This window comes from Nasonia vitripennis, assembly GCF_009193385.2.
Source record: "Nasonia vitripennis strain AsymCx chromosome 2 unlocalized genomic scaffold, Nvit_psr_1.1 chr2_random0006, whole genome shotgun sequence".
In the NCBI taxonomy this organism is placed as follows: domain Eukaryota; kingdom Metazoa; phylum Arthropoda; class Insecta; order Hymenoptera; family Pteromalidae; genus Nasonia; species Nasonia vitripennis.
Window position 1 is genome coordinate 514,604 of NW_022279613.1, and position 23,911 is coordinate 538,514.

At 36.0% G+C, this 23,911-nt stretch overlaps 1 protein-coding gene across 8 annotated transcripts in view; it reads left to right on the forward strand.

Moving 5' to 3' along the window:
- The first annotated feature begins 3,307 nt into the window (after positions 1-3,307).
- SdhB (succinate dehydrogenase complex, subunit B, iron sulfur (Ip)) overlaps positions 3,308-23,911 on the forward strand; it is a 158,803-nt gene continuing 138,199 nt past the window's right edge. For 3 of the 8 annotated variants that reach the window (XM_031925155.2, XM_031925154.2, XM_031925156.2), the window contains exon 1: positions 3,308-3,541. In XM_031925155.2, coding sequence (XP_031781015.1) covers positions 3,482-3,541 — 60 coding nt within the window. In that variant the 5' untranslated portion in view covers positions 3,308-3,481. Of the gene's footprint in view, positions 3,542-3,667; positions 3,742-5,823; positions 5,985-11,828; positions 12,321-12,433; positions 12,641-23,911 lie in introns of those variants that run through there. The other 5 variants (XM_032601523.1, XM_032601522.1, XM_032601525.1 and 2 more) reach the window with 5 other exon arrangements.

Sequence of the window (23,911 nt, forward strand, 5' to 3'; positions counted from 1 at the left end):
TCTTTCTAATGGGCGGCCCTCACCTGCACAGGTAAGTCGAAGGGTCAAGTGGGGGGGGGGGGGGTCGGAAAACCGCGTTGTTTATAGCTACTGATTACTACTGAGAAAAATGTAGTTTGAAGTTTCTCGTGCGCTTATCGTGCGATTATTGCACGATGATCACGCGATATATAAAGCAACTGTCACCCTACTGAAAAACATTGCGCAATTCATCTCAAATAAATTTTTAAATAAAATAAAATTGTTTAAAATGCAAAATCAGTAAGCATGTATATTTGCAAGTCAAAATACGATAAATTAGCTTTGAATAGGAATTCACACGCTTTTTTGATGCTATTATCAGGATGATCCATCGGAAAATAGGTGTACTAAAACACATGAATCATCCGGGATAGTTGCACCAATAAGGTGTTGTTTCAATTTGTATTTAGAGCTAATTTATTGTGATTTTTGAATTATAAATAATTTTGATTTGCAACTTGTATGTGAAGTTATTAAATCAAGTTCTAGAATTATAACTGTTATCTAGATCAAAATGAATTCTTGTATTGCATACAGTAGAAAACCCACTAAAAAAAGAGTGTTGCGCTATAAAGGGCTATGACTACGAAATCCAAAAAAGACTTTCATTAATGTTTCGGGCCATATCCAGCAAACGAACTACATTTACTCAAAAATTTATTTGGAGTACCAACGAAAGTGGATAAATGCAGTTTATGGCTGAGAAAATTAAACATTGTGGATAACCATTTGACGTGTCAAAACACGCGAAACGAATTTTACTATCGCTTTACGGCCCTGAATCCGCGACACTATTATTTATTAAACGTTTCCAAATCTCCTCGCGATCTCGGAGGAGGTCCTGCTAGATCTCCTCGAGTCAGGATACTCGAGGATGATTGAAATGATTACACTCAAATTTTTATTATACCCTATCTGAATTCTCTTCCAAATTAACAACTTCTCGCTCTTACGCCTCTCTCTTTCTCTCTCTCGTTCACTTCTACGTTCTACCTCTCCTCGTCCCCTTGTCGAACTTTCTCCCGCTCGTCTTCTTCCTCAGCTTCCTCGATCCAACCTTGGCTCTCCTCCTCGCTTCTTCTCGTACTGGCTAAATGCCCTGCGTCCTCTTCCTCGGGATCAGGTGCTGGGTAGCCGCACTCTCTCCACATACTTCTCGCACTTTTTAGGCACAACCGCGACCCGGAAGTGCCTTATAGTTTTGTCAGCGAAAAATGTGTGAGATGCGATATCTCACGCAATTTTCGACCGATCGGGCTAAAAATTTGTTGGATTTTTGCGTGCATTTCTGAATAAAAATGTTGGTTTTACACGATTAATCTAAGTGACTTTAGTCGATCGGGCTAAAAATTAGTGGGCAAACTTCCCTCACCACCAGAACCTTGTAGTCCTATTATCAGCTTAATTTCGCACATATATGCAGAATGCAGACACCTCCAAAAATCGCTAAAAGCAGTTTCTTGGCTGTAACTCGAATTCTAAGCATTATAAAAAAAAAGAAAAGTTGTAGATATTTGAAAAATACAACTTTTTTCTGTTGACATTAAATTATGAAAATGCTTGTCACTTGAGTTTACAACCCGAAATCGATATTTTACAGCTTAAAAACCAATTATTTACTATAAAACTTAGCGGATTTACGTTTTATATAAAAATGTTGTAGACATTTTTAGAATACAACTTTTTACTGTGGCAAATATTCTTTTTAAACACTTTTTGACAAACATCAAGTATCAACTCTAAAAGCGATCTTTTAGAACCAAAGCAATACGGTGCGAGCGCGAAGCGCCAGCACGAGCGTCAGCGGTCGCGTCTTGCGTGCCTCACATCGCGAAGTGATGCAAGGGGGCAATCCACCGCAGCGGCCGTGAGGCCGCGTGTGGCACGTGCTAGTTCTCTCACTCCGCGCTCACTCCGCCATTTTACACAAGGCGGAAGGTGCTTGCTTTCTCCCGACCAATCAACGCGTTTCTTTCCTGGAAATGGCTGTTACTCTTCGCAGCTCCGCTGTTCCCTTAAAACTCCTCTCCTCTCGATGCTCTCTTTTTCTCCAACTCACTCACAAACAAATGAACCTGCGTTAATAATTGCAAAAAGCAATTGCTATTTGACAGCAAAAAAAGGTGAGCCTACGACGGGAAAATACACCGTCGCAACCATAAGCGTTATTTGATTGTTTACTGCCTTGATCGTGACCCTACCAATGGGTACTGTTAAGTACCCATTGGTACTTGCAGACTGGCTCAGAGGATTCGCAAGCTAAGAAAAAAGTCAGCTGGTCAGCAGAACAGAAGTGATGTATTACATACTTTTTTCGCCAAGAGAGGGCTTTGCTAGCAGTTAAATTGTAGGGATTCTCCCCTCTTCCGCCGAGTGGGGGTAAGCCGCCATGTTGGCGAGGAGAATTCGCCGCCTGCGCGCGGCCAGAAAGTCGTTGACTCTCGAGTCGAACGGATGTACGTTCCACACTTGTTCTAATAAACATTCTTCTTGCAGAAGTCCTGGCTACGTCATTATCCTCTCCAATTATCTCCTAGAGGAAGTGGGCCTCTACCCAGGTCCAGCCGGACCAGGCATATCCCACAAAATACAAGCGATGTCTATTCTCTCTAAATTTGAAATAGTGCAATTTTTCTAAATCAGTGCATATACGCTGTTTTCCAGTTATATATGTGGAACTATTTCAATTAGTTGCACATGTATAACTGGAAAACAGTGTATATGCACTGATTTAGAAAAATTGCACTATTTCAAATTTAGAGAGTTCGCAAGTTAAGGCGTCGTAATGGGGAACTGCTATGAGCTCTGTAAGTTGTACTAAAATCACGTGATATTTGGAGTCAAATTCACAACCAAAAAAAGTTGCACTTATTCGCTGTATTCGTCTCGTTGGAGGGGAGGGCTGGCGCTGATGTAAATTTTAACACGTAGTCTTATGGAGAGAGAAACCATTTATGACCACGACGGCCGCTTGAACTATTTTTTTGTATATAAGATTTAACGTGGTAAATAAACCGTTTCGAGGGCGCCACAGTCCATGCTCACAGCGAATAAACACATTGTAGGAGTGTTATTAGTTTTAAATATGCTAGTATAAATACATTTTTTCAATATTTATCAATGATTAATGTATACTGTGGCATTGTGGACCCGTAATCAGCATAAGGTGGCAGCTGACGTAAGGTTATGTTTATCTGCTCTGGTCTTTTGGTATAACCTAGAGAGCTTCTAATATTATCCGCTAGGGGTGCCACTTTTTTTCTAACTTGTGCGAACTCGACAGACAATGTCAGAGATTGTGGCAGATTGTGGACGGAGTTCCCTCTTTTTATTACTCTATGGTTATTCGATAGATTCGATAGAAAAATAAAAGAGAAGATATAAAATATATGAGGGTTATTAAAATTAGATTATTTGTATTAATTTAAAAATTAAAAAATTTTAATTATATAATTTTGAAATGACGCATAGAAACATATATAGATTTTTATTACCAACAAAAAAAAACTTTGTAGCGTCTGTAAGTATTGTCATGCTATTTCCTAAGTATACGTACACACCTAGAACTTGTATATTTACATTTTTTTAAATGTAAAACATATGTAAAATCAAATTAGTTCAGTTTTTGTAGTTTATTTTTTTGCAGATTTGAATGCAACAAGCGATTTTTAACTTTTTATGATGTATGTGTTTGCAATCACTCATCAAAAATCTGTAATTGTACTGTATAAGCTTCAAAGTATTGCATAACACTATCTATTTAAGCATAAAGTTAAATACGCAGTAGTGCTTACTAAAATAAGTCCAATATTTAGCTAATGATCAGATTATAATAAGCTGATAATTGTGCCTATATGGCAGTTGAACATCAAGTCATAATCACCCTCATATTTTTATTCAAACTAATAATTATAAATATTCAGTTATATTAAATAAAATGTTGAAGATTATTAACTGTTTGTCAGGCAATAAACACGAACAAATTTTTTATTCTTTTTATTCTATGTTTTTATTATGAGTTTTGGTGTTATCCCAGTCAACATAAATGTTTTTAGAAATGTTTGGTAAGGTTCTATGAAAGGTTGCAGAGAATCTTCAGAGAACTTGCAAAAACGTAAAATTCTTGTCTACACATAGTTGGCATTTTGGTATAAAAAGTTTATCGTAAAATATCTCAGAAATGGCTACAAATCTGATATTATTCCTTAATATTGCATGGTTAATTAATATAGCGTTATTTAAATTCGTTATGTATAGTTACAGATTTCATAATTTTTAAATAAATAATAATTTTTAATAAATATTTTTCATATCTTATTTTACATTTCTGCAAGGTCTCTGAAAACTTTTTGCAGCCTTTCGTAAAACCTTTCTAACCTTGACAGAAAGGTTGAAGAAATATTTCTGAAAACTTTAATGTCGACCAGAATCATACGGATGGTATAACATATTTAGGCCCTTATTACATAAATATTATATATTTTCATAATGTTAAACAACTCAAGATCAAAAGAAGCAAGGATCCAAATTTTTAGATTGATTATCATCTGGTATTCTGCTTATAATCATTAAAAAACATGGTCAGCCACTTTCAGTCGTAGCTACAATAATCAAGAAATTTTTTAGCCAAAAAGTCCACATATTTTGTTGAAATAACTAGCTACTTTAGACACGCTTCATGCGTTCTTGTCATAAATAGTTCTTAAATATTACTTTTTTAGGTTAGGAATTCATAAATGTAAAAATTATACGCGAAAAGGAACAACTAATCGCAGTACAGTATATTCAGTTAAAATATGACATTTCTACTTGATTCAATACTCTTTAAAACATGACCAATTACATTATTATTTAAAACTTCACAAGAAAGTTCCAGTTTTTATAGCTTGGGGCAAACTTGTTATATAACTTGAAAACTTACTGCAAATGAAAAAGATTCCAATCTAAATGCATACACTCAATTGGCAAGCAACATGTGAATTCGATATACATTTTGATACATTCCATATTTCATCTCAATCATTCTTTTGTTTAGGATTAAATAAACAATTAATTTTTCACCTAACTACAATGCCCTTAGAACTATCAGTTCTGATTGCCCCCCAAAATAATGGAAAATATATAGAAAGAAAAAAAGTGTGAACCAATGTAAAAAGTCATATATAAACAAGGGTAATATTACATAATGTACAAAAGAGGATATCATAGCTAATGTGACCCTGCTATCTTCCATAGTTCACAGTATTTGTTTACAATTTTATTTACATTATTGAAATGTTTATTATTATATTTATTATATTTATTTAATATAAATACATGGACATTAAAGCCGTTGAGTTATAATATATAAAGCAAAGCAGATCGCGAGATCATGAAACCTAAACTACAGAGAATGAAAATGAAACATTGGATAAGTTGTAAAACAGCAGATTTTAATAAAAGTTGGTGGGCTATTACATATTGTCATCGAGATGACTCAGTTAAATGGATGGATGGATTTTACAAAACCTAAAAAGCAGTTTATTGCTTTTTAGGTTCTGTAATAAATATTGCTTTTAAAAACTATTATTAGGTACCTTTAAGTAATAAATACATTAGTTAATCATGAAAATGGTGCATTTAACCTCAAAAAGTGAATCAAATCAGCTCCCTAATGAAACTTGATATTGATAATTAGAACGAATCGATATATTTTATTTAGATATGTGATTTTTATTAAGTGTACCATAATTTTCATGGCTTCTTAAATAAATTCTCTTTTGTAAATAAACAAAATACATAAAAAGCCTTCATTTTAACTAGTTCAGTATCGAGAGAACTCCCTCTGTTCTATAGTAACTCCATAGGCCTAGACACTTAGAAAAGAAACACGAAAAAACATAGGAACAGCAAGTAACAACAAGGAACAGCTCGCACTTTGTGTTGATGTGCCTCGATCAAGTGTATATAACCTATAAGCTATGGTAAGTTTATAAAAGAATAAGCAATATAATAAATAATAACTGTTGTTAATAATGGGAAAATTATTTGATCCAGAAATACACTCTTTATTTAATAGAATAAATTATTTTGTATATCTGAATCAACGATAACAAATATTTCTACAATTAACAATAATTAAATGCGAGGATAGTTAATTGTTACTCGTCACTTGGTCGTATAGGCCCATTAACACACAACGCGAGCTGTTCCTCTCTGTTCCTCACTGTTCCTGTGTTTTTCCATATTGCCTTTTTACCTTTTTCAAGTGTCCAGGTCTTATTTAACCTTGTGTTGTTCAAGCTGTAGTTAAATTGGCAAGGTTGTCTTGATTAAAGCAAAGAGATATTGTTACATTTTCTAATATTTAACATAAGGCCATTTGCTAAATACCATTCTAAATCTACTCATGTCATCTTGTAATCTACTACAATCACTAAAAGAGTTGAAAATTCTAATATCGTCCGCCTAGATAACAATTCTAGAAGATTTCAACATCGAAAAGATATCATTGATATTGATGGAAAATAATTATGAACCAAGCTATAAACCCTGTGGGCCACCAGAAATTATTTAATTTCATTCGATTCCACATCTCTGACTTTTATTATTTGTGATCTATCAGATAAATATGATTTCATTCAATGCAATGGAGCTCTGTTGATACCCATACACTTGGCCTTTTGTATTAAGTCAAGGTATATTCAATCCATGTGGCTGAAGTCTGTGAATGCTTGAGTAATAAAATTTGTATAAATAAGCAGATTAGACAACGTTAACCTCATTGTCATAATATCCTGTTGTTCTTTAATAATATTATTAACAAGGAATATACCTGGTTTAGATGCTACTAATGTATCAAGAATTTTGGGAATACAGCAAATGATAGAGATAGGTCTATAGTTCATCATATTGTTTTTACTTTCTTCTCTATAAATAGGATTTACACTTGCAGAAGTGTACCTAAAGTTGGAGAATTATGAAACAATTTTAAGAGCGTTTTGGCGAATCCTGTAATGCAATGTTTAAAAAGAAGGCTGGTATTGGGATTTAGCGTTGTAGCAATATTGTTCACAGTGTTGACTTCATTATCTAATAGAATGTATGACTAAGTTAAAGTCGAGTAGGTAGAGCCAAGTAATTGAATTGATTAGCAATGCTCTGGTCTGAATTGACAAACACATTATTACTGTATACTGTATTAAATGAAAGATCATTATTATTCCTTTCTCAATTTATAAATGTCCATAAATACCTTAGATTAAGTTTTTTAAAATAATATTATCAGCCCTCAAATAAGATGGCGTACGTCTGATGTAAACGCTCAAGATAAAGTGCTCTATTATGCATGTCATTCAAATGACCCAAAGTTTACTTTAAAATGTTCTATTTGCATTGTACGTGACAATGTGCATCATAAAAGTTGTATTAATAGAAAAAAATATATAGATAATATGTTTATGGATTATACTCTTCATATACAATGTGTTATTTTTATGTTTGTTTCACTCTTCCTGTTGTTTAGTCTTCCTTCTTTCTTCTCTGGGCTCTCTCATCCTCCTCGTCTCTGCCCTTCTCCTCCTTTTTTTCCTTAGTTCTTGCTCAACTGCCTTATTCACCACGTATATCACGTCCGCCGTACCTCTTCCTCTACTGAACCCCATCTGCGTGTCGCTTAGAATTAGTCTTCCTTCTTCTTCCAGTTTTTTCCGTTCTCCCCCTTATCAGCCCCACATCAATTTTATATCCTGTGTTTATTAGTATTGTTCCTGTATAGTTTTTGCATTCTCCCTTATCTCCTTTTTCGGTTTTACTGCCCCTTTCTTCCATTCTTCTGGTATACCTTCTCCGCCCCATATCTTACCTAAAGTCTCAGTTAGTTCATCCAGCATCAGATCTTCACCTTGTTTCCATGCCTCGTTCTGGATTCCATCTCCCTCTGGTGTCTTTCTCTCCTTTATCTTTCCTATTATCTCTCTCACCTCATCAGATTCTATCCCTCCTTCGTCATATCCTTCGATATTGTCTGCATCTATCTCTTCGACTATCCCTCCTTCCTGCTGTCCTAATCTCTCCCCCAGTTGCCCTTCGAAATGTTCTAGCCACTTTTCGTCTTCTATATTTCTGTCTACCTCCTCCCTCTTCCCCTTCCTCCTACTTTTGACCATGCCCCAGAATTTCCTACCTGATTTGTCTTCTTTTACTTCCTTTATCTCTAACCTTGGTCCTCTTTTCCTCTTTTTTCCTCCTATATAGGTTTCTCACCCTAGTGGAAATGGAAATTGTGCCGCACTGTGCCAGACTGTGGCAAGCTGTGCCGCACTGTGCTATACATATATACCAATTCGAACATTTGGTAATAGCTTAGCACAGTTTGGTACAGTGTGACACAGTGTGGCACATTATGGCACAATTCTAATTTTTCAAAATAAAAATATAGTTTTCGCGTTTTTTTTTAAGTTTTGGTACAGTTTGGCATAATGTGGCTCGATGTGGCACAATTTGGCACAATTTTGCACAGTCTGTCACAGTTGGGCACGATGTGGCACAGTTTCGCATAGTGTGGCTCAGTGTTCCACACTGAGGCTCTTTCATGTTTATGATAAGTAGCTGATATAAGCTCTCATATAAGTCTTAAATATTATATATATTAACCTTACATAAATATCAACAATTCATAGTTTATGAGACTTAAGAATATTTTATTCAATTATAATTTTATATTTGGTGTTCGTTATAAGAAAAAAATATATCTAAATGAACATGTAAGAAATTAGCTCAGGCAGTTAGTTAGGCGTTTGACTGGCACGCCGGAGAATCAGGTTCGATCGCACCTCAGGTCGATTTTTTAAATTTTTGATTAATCCTGCACGATATTTTTGTAAGGGACATACTGTGCCACACTGAGCCGTACCGTGCCACACTGTGCCATACTGTGCCAAGCTATTGGTTAGCTACCAAATGTTCGAATTGGTATATATGTATCACAGTGTGGCACAGCTTGGCACAGTCTGGCACAGTTTCTGCACAGTATAGCACGATTTCGCACAGTTTTGGCATGATGTGGCACAGCAAATCATTTCCACTAGGGCAGTTGTCTTTTTGCCTGCGTATACTTTTCCCTGTACCTCCTCCCCCACTTTATCCTTCTTTTTGCCATATTCATCTCTGCTTTCTTCCTCCTGCACTCTTCGCCCCACCATTTTTTCTTCTCTCTTTTTTTCCGCTTCCCCCTCCTAAACTGGAGAGCGTTTCCTACTTTAACTTTCAGTTCACCCCAAGTCCTCGCGTGCCCCCCCCCCTACTATCCATTTTCTATACTCCTCAATTGCCTTCTCTGACCATGACGTCCTGATTGTTCCCTCCATCTTCGGTCCTTTCGTTCTTTTCTCCAAGTTTATCTCTAGTACTAGCGCGTCGTGATCTGACTCGTGTCTGTATTGTACCTTCATAAATTTCACCTTTCTTTTACCTTCTTAATTTGTTATTTCATAATCCATCACTGAGCACCCCATGCCCCCCCCCCGTACGTAATTTCCCCTTCCTCGTCACCTTCTATATTCCCATTTAGAATGCATAGCCCTATTTCCTTTATTCAGATAAATATGATTTGATTCAATGCAACGGAGCTCTGTTGATACCCATTCACTTGGCCTGTGTATGGGCATCATCGCAACTTCTGTTCAACAGTTCTTCTCCCTCCTTATTTATTGTCTTGTCTTTTGATAATCTCTTTACCTCGTTTCCCTTCTCATTGAACCCTCCCTCCCCCCTCCGTACCTGTCCTAGCGTTTAAGTCACCACACCATAATATTTTGCCCCCCCCCCTGCCCTCTCCAATAAGTCTTTTATCTCCTTATAGTTTTTTCCTTTTCTCTTTTATGTTTCTCGATCCTATCCACCATTTTTTCCCCTTTATCCGCACCTTAGTCCCTATAAATTCTCCTGACCTATCTCTCATCCATTTTACCTTGTCTCCTTCCCCCCCCCCCCAATCCCCCAATCTTTACTGCCATTAGTATTCCTCCGTTGAGCCTTCCCGTATTACCCTCCCCCTTCTTTGCTTCTCTTACCTCGACCAATCACGTACTCTTTCAGCCTCTTTTTTTATTCTGTCCTCATCTCCTCTTTCTGTCCATGTCTCTTGTAGGCACATTACGTCGATCATCTCATAAACCTCCATCCCTCTTCTTCTACTCCTTTCAGTCCTGCCACGTTCCAGCTTATCACTCTTATGCTCTTCTTTTGTTGCTCCTTCTTCTCTATACGTATTCCATATCTCCGACCGTAAGCCCATTTCTCCTCACTTTCACTCTTTGTCCCTCGCTTCTTCATTGCTTCATTATCATGTTTAGCTTCTCTCTGGTTCTTCTCTCTTTTCAGGTCGTGTCGTGATCAATGAACATGTCCGTCCTTTCAGCCTGTTCTTAGCCTTCATCAATTTTTCTTTCTCCTCTCTGTCTCTGCATTCCGCTCCTACTTTGTTGAAGGCCCTTCCTCTGATGGGCCACACTCTTTTAAATTCCACCTCGATTCCCAGCTTCTCCTCTACCCATTTTTCCAGCTTAGTCTTGTCCCATTCTTCTCCTATTATCCCTGATATAACCACGTTATTTCTCTTTCTATCCCTTTCTCCTTCCTCTATTCTCCATTCCAAGTCTTCCAGCTACTTTTTTCCTCTCCCTTCTTCTTCTGCACCTTGTTCCGCTCCCTCATTGCTTTTTCCTATCTTCCCTGTTTCAATTCTTGACCTCTAATTCCTTTACCTTTACTTCCAATTACTTTTTAGTTGTTCCCTTTTCAGTCCCTCCTCCTCTGACGGCCTTTTTGACCTCTTTTCCATCTCTACTCTTTTTTTCGTTCTTCCTTCAGCTTCGCCTTGAACTCTTCCAATACTTCTTTTAACGTCCCCTCATTTTGTTTTCATTTCGTTTCTCACTCCGCCTCCAACTTCTCCATCATCTTCTTTCTCTCCTCCTTTTTTTTCATTGTCTCCCACATCTTCTCAAGGGTGCCTTGCACCTTTTCCGTCTCTCCTACTTCTAATTCTTTTCTACTTTCTTCTTTTTTCGGTGGTGGTGTCCTAGCCGTTAGGGTATCTTCTCAAACGAGATTATCTCTTTTCTTCTACCTTTTCTCTTTTCTTCGTTTTGTCTTCCGTTGGGCTCCTCTTATTTCTTTTTATTCCTTCTTTGCTTTCCCTTGTGAAGCTTTACGCGAGGTTCAACTGCTTCCACCTCCTCCCCCCTCCTTTTCTTCCTCCTTTTCTTGTTGGCGTTCTGTCCCACCTGTTCCCTGTCACTTCTCCTTCCTGTGTAAACTCAAATTTCCGCGGGGTTCCGTATTCCTGTTACTCTCCGCTACTGTTGTTCCTGTGTTTCTCTACTATCACCTTGCTTATCTGATCAAGGCTGTAGTTCATGCCTTGCATCTATCTCTGTCCTTCTCTACACCGTCCTAACCTCTTTCTACCACTCTCCTTCCTGTTCCCTCTTTTTAATTCCTCTTTAACGCTTCAGTTCAAATTTTTTCCTCGTTTTTTCTCCTCTTTTCCCTGTCTCTCTAGCTTCTCTCCCTTTCACTCCCCTGCACCAAAAAAATAGCCGTTTCTGCTGTAGAACACGGCAGTTTCAGCGAGTTTCGCCACCGTAGCGACTTTTCAGTAAAAACTGCGAGTGGCCACTGGTAGTTTTGGCAGGTCTTGGCGAGCTGTCTCTATCTCGAGGATATGTAGGTTATGTATCACCTTTTAAAACACCAAAAATCTTGAGAAATAAATATTTTAATGAGTATTGTGATAAAATTATAAGTAATGACCATTATGGGACTAATAAGTAACAAAATTGAAAATGTTAATGTAACTTATTTGCTATTAGTCACTCTGCATGCGATAATGGGATAGTAATAAGTTGATGGTTATTATTCAAGGTATTTTACTCTTTTATAATGATCATTACTTATAATTTTAATTTAATTAATCATATAACTCATTAAAAAATTCAATTTCTTAAGATTTTTGATGTTTTAAAAGGTGATACATAACCTACATATCCTCAAGATAGAGACAGCTTGCCGAGACGTGCCAAAACTACCAGTATTTTACCACTCGCTGTTTTTACTGAAAAGTCGCTACTGTGACGACACTCGCTAAAACTGCCGTGTTCTACAGCAGAAACGGCTGTTTTTTTTTCAGTGTACGCTTATTTCCGTACAAACTGTATGCTAAAAATCGCACCTCATTCAAACACGTCTGGTTTTGCCAAAAGGCGCTAAACAAATCCTGGCAGAATCGAAAAAAATATATAATAAGGCTAAAAAAGGTATGTATATTTTATCGTATGTTGTGCTGAACTAGCCTATAATGAAAAGTCAAAAATTGAAATTATTAACAGAAAACTAATGAAATACCAAATGTTATATTAAAACTCAATAGCCTCTTACTAAAAATTGGAAAAGGAGTATGACAAAATTGCCAATGAACTAAACCAAATAAAAGCTGCTATGAAAGAAGATCAAAATGAGTATAATCAAGGTGACTCTGTCAACGATAAGAAGGATGAGGCTTAGGAGGAAGATGACAGGCAGCAAAAAAACAAGATTGAAATAAAGTGCTTGAAGAAACTTCTACATGAAGTGAAAGGTAAATGCTCTGCACTATATGTAGCTAACAAACAGCTCATTGAAAACAAGCACCTCATAGATACAATTGCTGCACAAAGTGTACCAAGCTATGCAAGTGTCACGGCGAATAATGTACCGTTATTGATAAGTCGATTATTATTACTGCAGATCATAATGCAAATTTTGAGGAAGAACTAATTAAGGTCAAGAATACTCTAGCAACCAAAGTCAAATGTTCTATCGATAAAGCTATACTTGCCAATACGAAAATCATAGTTGAGTGTAGAAATGAAAATGACATAAGTAATACAGAGAATGTGCTAAAAAGTAACATGAATGATCTGAGTATTGATACTGAAACTATGAGAAATCCCTTAGTAAGAATATAATCAATATTGAAGATGACTTAACCTCACTTAAGGAGTCTGATTTAGTTGATGACATAGGTCGAAAAAATGATCTTGATTCAAGTATAATAGAACTTAATAGTTGCAACTATACAAAATCAACCAGACAGAAATAGTACATTGTGCAACAAGGGGAGAAAATAAGCTATGTTAAGCGTGAGTGAGGAGCTCATGAGTCGGAGTCTGACATAGCTTTTCTTCCCGTGTTACACACCATGTTTTTTCCAACAGGGTCATGAAAGGAACTTTTATGTGTGTTAGGAAGTTGGGTAGGAGATCGTACATTTCAAGTCGTGCACAAAAAATTTGAAAAGTTTGAGAAATTTTAAAAAATAAAAAAATTTGAAAAAATTAATAAAATTTGAGAAATTTAAAAAAATTTGAAAATTTGAGAAAATTTGAGTTATAAAAAATGGGTATTAACAGAAGGGAGAAAATTTTCTCCCCGCTTGAGCTCAAACTTTTTCTAACACGCTTGGAATAGACGATTTTCTACGCTACTTTTAGGCATGAAAAAAAGCCCATTACATGCGCGTGTTGGGAAAAGTATATTTGAGGTCTAGTAGGCTCCAAGTACATGATGACTTCAATGTAAGCATATGTCACAAATGTCGTAAATATGGCTACAGTTCCAAGAAATGTAAGAATAAAGTATACTGCAGTTACTGTGCTAAAGATCATAATAGCTCGGCTTCTAAAAATATAGACAATCCGAAGTTTATAAATTGCTATGATAGCAATACAAACTTAAACTGATTTCTTGTCTGATATGTCTTCGATGCTTATGTTTGAGTAATGTATCTTAAAGATTTTAATGAGAACTTTTTAATAATCATAATATTTTGCTTCAAAAATTCGTCTTTTTGCAAAATAATTATGATTAAAAATTAATTTGCGATAATTTCTCAAAATTTTGGTCATGTGCGATTCTCATCTTTTTAAGTACAACAATACAAGATATGTCATGATAATAGGTTACAATAAGGTTATCTTCAGTAATCAGTGCAATATACTAAGTATACTACGCCGCGAATGTCTCCAGAATATATTAATTATGTGCAACTCTAATGGTAAAAGAGTGAGAGTGAAAAACTAAAACTGTCACTTTGGCCAACAGTTTACCGTTGGTAAGCATTTCTACCAGGTCACATTACATATACGCTAAAGAATGTAGTGAAATCAATGTTATATATGTCAAGCAACAAGTTCAGCAGGTGAGATAAGATCAGCTGACTGTGGGGAATGATCGTTAAGTAATCAATAAGTTGTTTTAAGTCAGTACACATCGTAGACTATAAGACGACGGGACGGTAAGTGTGCATTAAAATAAATTTTTGAAAATTGTAACCTTTTTTTTTAATAACCACTAGTCAGCTGATCTTATCTCACCTGCTGAACTTGATGCTTGACATATATAAAATTGATTTCACTACATTCATTAGCGTATATTTAATGTGACCTGGTAGAAATGCTTACCAACGGTAAACTGTTGGCCAAAGTGACATTTTTAGCAGGTTCGTTGGCCAACCATAATCAACTGTTGGGTTATTTTCTGCCAGGGTGGAGACAAAACTTATAGTTTCCAACATTTTACCTTGTAAATGGTGTTTTTCAAACCGATTTCATACCGCTTTGTGTTTAAATGATTCTTCTATATACTTAAGAGGAATTTACTTGATTTTTTTATATTTACGATTCTGCTCATTTTTTGCACAAGATGATTTGGATTAGTTTTAGAACATTCAGATTAGATGTGAAAGAATCATGAAACACAAAGCAGATTTTCACCTTGAAGTTGAAGTGAGATTGATTCTTCTTGGAGTAAGTAATGATTTTTGTCAGTGTGCTGATTTTTAACACTTGACATTTTTAAAACTGATTTCATTACTTTCATTAGCGTATATTGATAAAAATACAGAAAAACTTTTGTAAGCTATAAACATTAGACAATTTCTTTAAGGATTGCATAACTTATTAGAGGAGAAATCATAATTATAATACTAAGATACAGAATGAAAACTTATAGTTGCCAACATTTTACCTCGTAAAAGGTGTTTTTTGAACTGATTTCATAACCTTTTAATTCAAACGAGTTTCAAATAAACTTATAAAAAAATGTTTAAAGAAAAATTCAATTTGAATTACAGCATAGCATAGTTAAAAGTTTAGGTTTGATTTTTGCAAAATCTACTACACCTGCACTAAAATGCTTTAGATAATACTTTATGCACTTTGTCTTCAACAAGTTTTAATAACTTTATCGTAATAAGAGCAGTCGTTTTTTGAGTTATTGTTGAAAAACCACATTTTGACCATTATTATTTTTAATAGTGAATAAAAAAAGTATTTATCAGCTGGATACCAAATTATTTGTAATAAGCTGCTCGTATATAACAATATCCAGTTGAAAAATTTTAGGGACATGATGCGAGGAGTTACATTTTTGCAAAAACTGCTTCTACGTGAAAATATGTCAGATGATAATTTATGCATTTGAATATTTCAAGCAACTTTCATTCTCGGTGATTTTTTGTAGGTGCAGTAGTTTTTGAGATATTTTAAAAAAATTATGAATTTGCCGTTATTATTGTTAATAACAGACAGAGAAAGTATTCGCCAGGAGAAAAACCAAGTTATTTTCAATAAGCGTTATAAATAAAACCATATCGGGTTAAAAAATCCAGGGGACAATTAAAAAATCACAGAAAGGAAGCTGGCGTCTGAATTAGTGCTATTGACTGTTCTGCTGCTCGATCAGCTTAGCTGGGCTAGCACTGAATGATTATCTTCTTGGAATAAGAATATTCTGGACATACAGGCGGTTTTCTGCCAGTGTCGGCTACTAAGCTACTAAGCTTCAAAAATTGCATGTAACTGCGTAACATATGCATATTCGACCCTTGCAGCGATAAAGAAACGGCTGCAAGCCGTGAGATGAGAAAAAAACTCGAGCACTTGCGCTCCGCGCAGAGTGTTTATTCGCATTAGCTGATCAATTAACCTAACCTGATAAGACATGGCGCGGCCATTTATTCATTCAAAATTATTACCGTTGGGTGTACAGCAATCAAGCTTCTTTACGTCTATGATACAACAGATGAGTCAACAGGACATATGATTTAAATTCTTTTATATTTGTAATATCTATCAAATAGCCTTTGTAATAAATAAAAAATCGTATGTACATCTATAGCTATCACTGACTGGAAAAAAAGAGAATCGGAGAGGCGAAAAATTAATTTTTTTTCGCAAAATTAATTTTCAAATTTAATTTATTTTACAAACGAGCAATTTTCTTAACAAAATAATATGATAATTAGAAAGATCTTATGAAAATCTTTGAAATTGTATACTCATACATAAACATCAACAGGAGATCAAATAAAATATATACTAGCAAATTCAAAGTATAATAGGTCGTGGCGCGCTCCAGACGGCACAGTGTATACAACTTATACTTGCCATCGGGACGCTACCGCACCCCTTAATAGAACATTTTTTGCTTGAAAATAATTGCTCTATCAATTTGTAGGATCATTTTGACAAAATTATTTTGTCATACCCAAAAAAGGGGTGGAAACAATTGATACTTATTCGTCTTCTCAAAAACTATTGAAAAAATGTTTTGTATTGTCTAGCAAAAACTTCTTTCAACAAGAGAGCAGAAAATGGAAAATTTCATACAAGTTTCTTATTTTGAGTGTTAATTTTTAGGGTGCTAATCGCGTGCTGGTGAAACGCGACTAATTTTTCCTTAATCTATCCTTAAGCTTTGCAATAATGTTTTTTTTCAAATTTTTTTCCTAAGAGGCAACTTAATTTTGTTCATACCTAAGTCAAAATAAAACATAGTGTGTCAGTGAGGAGTCTTCTGGATGCGCCGTCGCGCAGGAATGTCGTGTTGACAGCCTTGGCGAGCGACTGCTTGCGTTATAGGCCTCCTCTGCAACTGGCGTCCAGGTGAGCGGAACCGATATTAACAAATAGATACAAAAAAATCTAAAGCGTGCGTTATATTTTGACCTTGTTATCAGGAACCCTGAGCATCGTGACCTGAGATGGCTGAATGATATTCGCATATACGTATGAAAAGTGACCCCGATTACTCAAAAAGTTTGTGCAGTGACAGTACAGCATCTGTTTGAGAACATAACCTTAAATTTAAGCAAACAGTGTAATAGTACATCATGCAACAAGGGACTAAAGTTGTTGACTATATTGTGTTGAACTTTATTCACGACTTAACCATGTAGCCACTTTGTTTCCTTGAAAAATGGTACTTACGTCAATACATATAAAATTTTCAAAAGTTTCCAAAATTAAATTTTTTCTAATTTTTCTAACAATTCATTAAATTAAAAAAAAATTTTCCATACAGTGTGCGCAAAATGCACTTTTACGCTTCGCGTGCGTTCAACTGCATTTTCCACCCCCTGTCTCAAAAAATATCGTTCGATACGCGTGCTTTTTTTTGATCTTATACTCGCGTAATTGTCACTCTCGCTTCGCTCAGGCGACAAACTGCACACTCGTGTAGAATCAACTTTTGCGCACTTGTATCGAAGTATACTATTGCGCCCGCTGATCGGAAAACGACTACTTTTGTCCCTAATTTTAGGTCAAAAAACGCGAAAATCGTGCATGTGTTACAAAAAGTACTTTTCATGATATCTGCACAAAAAAGGCCACTTTCCATGCATGTAAAATGAATAGAAAATCGAGTTTTTCTTAGCAGCGGGAAAAAACTACTCCCTTGGGAGAAAAAAAGTCTTTTCCTCCTAAGGGAGTAGTTTTTTCCTCACTCTGCAGCCTATCCGATGGATGTGTGTGTCGATATAAGTATTTTCAAAAGTTTCAAAACTTTCAAAATTTTGAATACAAATTTGTTTTACTTTGAAAATTCCTCGAATTTCCTATTTATTTCATATGCATGATAAGTGGCCTATTCGTGTACTTATCATAAAAAGTACGGTGTGCAACAAGGGGGGAGTGGCTTTTTGAGACTCGGGTGATGCTTTGAGCACCCGTGTCCGTCTCGAGTGTCTACGGCGCCCTCGACCCCCACTCGTGCTCAAAACATCACCCTCGCTAGAAAAAGCCAATTTTCTCCCCTAGTTGCACAATATACTATTATTTACGTCTTTACTATAATAACCACTTTATTCCCTGGAAAACGGGACTAAAATAGAAATTTTATTCCCTTGACGAGAAATAAAATAACTTTATTCCCACAAATGAGGTAATAATAGTACATTATGCAACAAGGGACTGAAGTTGATGATTATTCCCGCGGGTGCTCGGACAGTAAACCCACCCGCGGGAATAATCGACTTTAGTCCCGTGTTGCATATAGAACTTTATTCACGACTTAACTGTATAGCCACTTTATTGCCTTGAAAAGTAGGACTTGAGTCAATGAAAATGAAATTTTCAAAAATTTTCAAAAGATTCTAAAATTAATTTTTTTGTTTCAATTTTTCAAAAAATTAAATATTTTTAAATTTAAAATTTTTACTCCCGCCAATGAGGGAATAAAGTTACTTTATTCCCGCAAATGAGGGAAAAAAATACACGAGGGAATAAAAAACTACTTTAGTCCCGCTTTTCAGGGAATAAAATGGCAATTATAGTTAAGCCGTGAATAAAACTACTTTATTACCTCAAATTTTAAAAACCCTTTTTAAAAATCAATAAATTTTTGGAAAAATTAAAAAAAATTCGCAAAGTTGATAATAAAATTTAATTTTTAATTTTAGAAACTAGAAAATTTTGAAAAGTCTAACTACTTAGCGAATTTGGCTATAACTCTCGATTAGGACCGTGAAAATTACTCAACCTGGAGGATTTGCTTACTGTTATAGGAGCTTTTGATGTTCGATCTGTACGGTAGGGGCATTAATTTTGCAAAATAACCACCCTGGGAAAATCGTTGCCGGGCTTACGTTATTAGGAATCCGTTTTTCGTCGATATCTCGTAAAGGGGGACTTTTCATGAAAAGCAGACGACATTTTTGCCCCATTATAGGGGTCGTACATCGAATTTCCATTCTAGTACCCTGGTAGAATCAGTAATGGCCAGTTCTTGGAATGGAATCTAAGAACTAGGCAGTTTTTTTGCCATTTCTTAGGCAGAATGTAACGCTTTTTCTCCAACTTAATGGGCAGTTCTTATATTCAATCTGCTTACCTTGTTCTTAAGTATAAACTGCCTATTATAGTTGATCGAGTAACACAGCTGGGTTACACGTGTTTATCACAGTTTGAGGTTAGAATTGGAAAATGGTATCTAGCAGGCCTGGATTCGAGTTTTTAGTTCAAGTGGATGTGGGAGCTAAAAACCCTGGTTTTTTACTTCATGTAACTTTTTAAATAAAGCTTGCCACGAAAAACCAAGACCAGAGCGCCATAGTGTTGAGTTTAATGAATCATTCTACCGAAAGAAAATGTCAATCGGACTATTAGTTTTTCTAGAAGTTGTGAAATACGAGCGGGTGTTTACGTGTGTTTACGCGATCGCAGCGCCAACCTCAAACCCTAATTTTACTTATCAACTTTTTTTAATTTCAAATTCCATCAATATAATGAGCGCAGCGCTATAGGGTTAAGATCAGTGAATCATTCTACCGAAAGAAAAGGTCAATCCGACTTTTAGTTTTTTTTTGGCATTTGAAATACTAAATACCCCGTGGCGCATTTGCGAAGCTTTAGCTCCCACTTCCCCTTAAAGGAAAGTATAGAATAATTTTTTGCATCAGAAAAAATTCTGTCTGACCGGAGACTTGAACCTACACCCTGCACGAGGCCAACTAAGTACGGTCGTGCTCCTTAGCCGACTGAGCCATGCAGACGTTGTTCCACACAAGCCCTACGAGCTTAGCAATATGTTTGAATTCTCTAAATTATTCAGCTTACGCCTAAATATTAAAAATTTTGTATTTTACATCCGAAAAATTAATTGATTTATTGATATTTTCATGAAATATAATTCTCAGCCATAAAAAATGCCCAAGATATCGCTACTTTTAGGAAATTTAAAATGTCCAGTTTTTTCACATTTTACTTAGCCAGCTTTTGTCTTTACGGCCATTTTAAATGGGTGATTTTCTACCAGGGTAGTATGATCAAATTTTGTAATTTTGGAGTTAGCGATCTGTTTTTCATCAATATCTCAAAAGGGGGGGGGGGGGGGGATTTTCGAGAGAAATGGTCGAAATTTTTGCCACATACATGAGGCTCGAGCATTAAATTTCCATTCTGGTAATAAACTAACATTTTTTCGACTTTAACGTTAGGAATTTGTTTTCCGTTTTCGAAACAATGCGCCCTTCCTACAACTCCATAAAGCTAGAGAATGATGTCTACAAATTGGCCTTTCACAAAAATCTATGGACCACCTAGACACCACCTACAAGCTATTCTCACGCCTAGACAAAAATTAAAATTGTTGCATTCTCGTTTTCTCAAATTTTATCTTAAAGTCAGTATTTCTTTCTGTAGTGTATGCGGCTATGCTAACAAAACAGAGGATACATTGAGCATAGAACTTCAAAAATTGTTTAAAAATATGCTAGACTGCGGTCAAAATATTAAATATATCAGACTTGCTGGAAATAAAGAAATTTGCTAGATTTTGAGGTGAATTCATTCTGTGTAGTCATTTTAGTCAAATAGCATGTGATCTAAGAGCTTATCATTACAAGTACATCGTCTTTAAAAAGGTTATCATAATTTTCCTCGTTCAATCCTGTTTATAGCACTGGGTAGCCTAAATGCGCTCCCAAGTCACGCCTATCCGTGACTTAAGTAGTCTCTTATTTCACCGTGGATATCGCACGGCTTAAAAATGGACGGTTTAAAACACGAACAGGCGTGACAGACGTGACTGTATAGTTGCATACGATATTAGTGACTTGAGTGGTTCATTACATGGCGTGAATATCGCTATTGCTTCGCTCTGGCGCTAATATTACCGCTGTGAAATAATAGACGACTTTAATAACGTTGTAATGTGCTATTGTATTCAGCTATTCATACACATAAATTTCTATGTTTGATATCAGACATCCCATGACGGCTATCCTTTTTTTATTCAAAAATTATATTACACTTCGATGCCTGAACAGAATAACCTTATAAATCTTAAAATATGAATTTCTTGAAACGGGTCCTAAGATATGCTGTTATTTTCTTTAGGTCTCGATATAGGAACGACTTTAATTTGGAGGAAGCTGCTTGCTAATGAATCAGTAGCGGTTTTTATTTTTATGCGGTTGTAAATTTGATTTATTAATATGACACAACTTTGGATTGATTTATTTTACTTATTTAGATATCTTAAGGAGACCTCCCACCTTAAATTAAAAAAAAAATGAGATATTGATTTTTTGTGTAAAAGTACCTTAAATTGTTTAAATAATCAACTAAACAATTATATTAACTCATGAATACTGTAAAAATTATCAAACAAAGCTTATAAATACCATATGTCAGGTACAATAGGTCTTCGAAGGCCAAAAATCATAATTTTTATTATTTCAGCTACCGCAGACTTACTTCAAATTTAAAATTTTTTTTTAAATTCCCACACTCGTTCCATAAACATATGTGATTTAAGTAGATCCATTAATAAAAAAGTGCCTTTCGAAGACCAAAACTGAAGTAAGTCTGCGGTAGCTGAAATAATAAAAATTGTGATTTTTGGCCTTTGAAGACCTATTGTACCTGACATATGGTATTTATAAGCTTTGTTTGATAATTTTTACAGTATTCATGAGTTAATATAATTGTTTAGTTGATTATTTAAACAATTTTAGGTATATTTACACAAAAAATTTAATATCTCATTTTTTTTTTAATTTAAGATGGTGAGGTCCCCTTGAATGTAAAAAAAAATATTTGATTATCAAAGTCCATAAGTACATTATAGAATTTGCTGCATTAACATTTTGTAAAGGTAAAATATACCTAATTTATTTAAGCTTATTACGTTTAATACATTTATATTTTGGTCAGACGCAGTAAAGGAGGTGATTGCAATTTGCAGTGTTTTTGGGTAAGAATCAAGTGAAAAGATGAGGAGGAGTAAGGCGAAGGAGAGAAAGGAAAAAGCGGGGAAAACAACAGATAATAAGGTAAATCGAAGACGTGAAAAGGAAAGAGTGTACAGAGAAGCGAAAGAGAAAGCAGCAAAGTGAGGTTAGGAGAAGTAGAGAAGGACGGAGATAGGGAAAAAGGAGAAGAGGAGAGAGAACATGAACCGCAGCAGAGTTCAGAGCCAGGAACTAATAGGGACAAAGGGGGACGAGAGGAACAAAGAAGAATACGGAACCCCGGGAGAATTTGAATCAGTGCTAAGAGGAATAGAGTCTGGGAGAGGAAAAACAGTACACCGAGAGGCGGGAGAGGCGGGAGAGGCAGAAGAGAAGGAAGAGGAGGGGGAAAGATACTAAAATAGCGCAACCCAGAGGTAAGCTTCAGAAAAGAAGAAAAATCAGGAGAAAAAAGAAAGGAAAGAAGTCCAGAAGAGGAGGAGAATAATAAAAAGGAAAAAAGGAGAAGGTAGAAAGGGAAGAGGAAGAAGCAGCTAAGGTGTAAAGCGGAGAGCGAAGCAACGAAAGAAGCAAGGGAAAATACAGAGGAGGAAAAAGGAAGTATGGACAAGGTACAAGAAACACTAGAGAAAATGTGGAAGATGATGAGAGAGGAGAGAAAAGAGAGAAAGGAGATGATGGAAGAGTGGAAGAAGAAATGGGAGAGAAAGGGGAAGGAGATGGAGGAGAAGGTGAACGGAGGACTGAATGAGGTGATACGCCAGCTGGAAGAAGAAAGAAGGGAAAGGATCAAAATGGAAGAGAGATTAAAGAGCCAGGCGGAAAAGGAATGTGAGAAAAGAGAGGAGCTGAAGCTGGGACTGGAGGCCAAGGCAAGGGATATAGAAGAAAAGATAAAGTACCTACAGGCGAAGGCAAGGAAGAAAGAGAGAAGGACTCTGGAGAAAAAGAGAAGGAGATGAAGCAGATGAAAGAACTAGAGTGGAGAATTGAGGAGGGTGAAAGAGAAAGGATAAGAAACAACGTAGTGTTGACAGGTCTAAGAGGAGATGAATGAGACAAACCAAAACTGAAGAGATGGATAGGAGAGCAACTAGGGGTGAGAGTAGAGATAAGAAGAGTGTGGCCATTCAGAGGAGGGAACACTAGAAGAATAGGAGCAAAGTGCAGAGATAGAGATGAGAAAGAAAAACTGATGAAGGTGAAGAATATGCTGAAAGAGACAGAGGTGTTTATAGATCACGACTTAACCTGGAAAGAGAGGAGGGCCAGAGAAAAGCTGAACAAAAAGGTTAAGGAATGGAGGAAAAAAGGGTACGTCGTAAAAGTGGACTAACGGTCGGTGATGAAGAATACAGATGGTACGAGAGAGAGAGGAAAAACTTTTTCGGAGAGATGCAGACTGAGAGAAGACAAGAAGTAAAGAGGAGATAGAGGGAATCGAATAAAACGAATCGGAAAAGATTAAAAGGGCTAGAAGAAGAGGGGTGGAACTACATAAAGGGATTCGACGTCATCTGCCTTCAAGAGACGTGCTCGGAGAGAGACGAAGAAGTCAAATTAAATAAAAGGCTGCAAGGATACGAAGGAGAGGTAAGAGAGGCCAAAAAGGGAGGGAGTAGAGGAAGGCTAAAGGGAGGCATGCTAATGGCAGTCAGGCTAAAATATAAGAGAGATAAAGTATATTGGTTGAGAAACAGGTTGGGGGAATTCATAGGGGGGAAGATTCAGATTAAGGGAGAAAAATGGTTGATAGGCTCGTCATATATGACGGAAGAAAGAGGAAAAAATTACGACGAGGTAGAAGAATTAGTTAAAAGGGCGGGAGGGGAG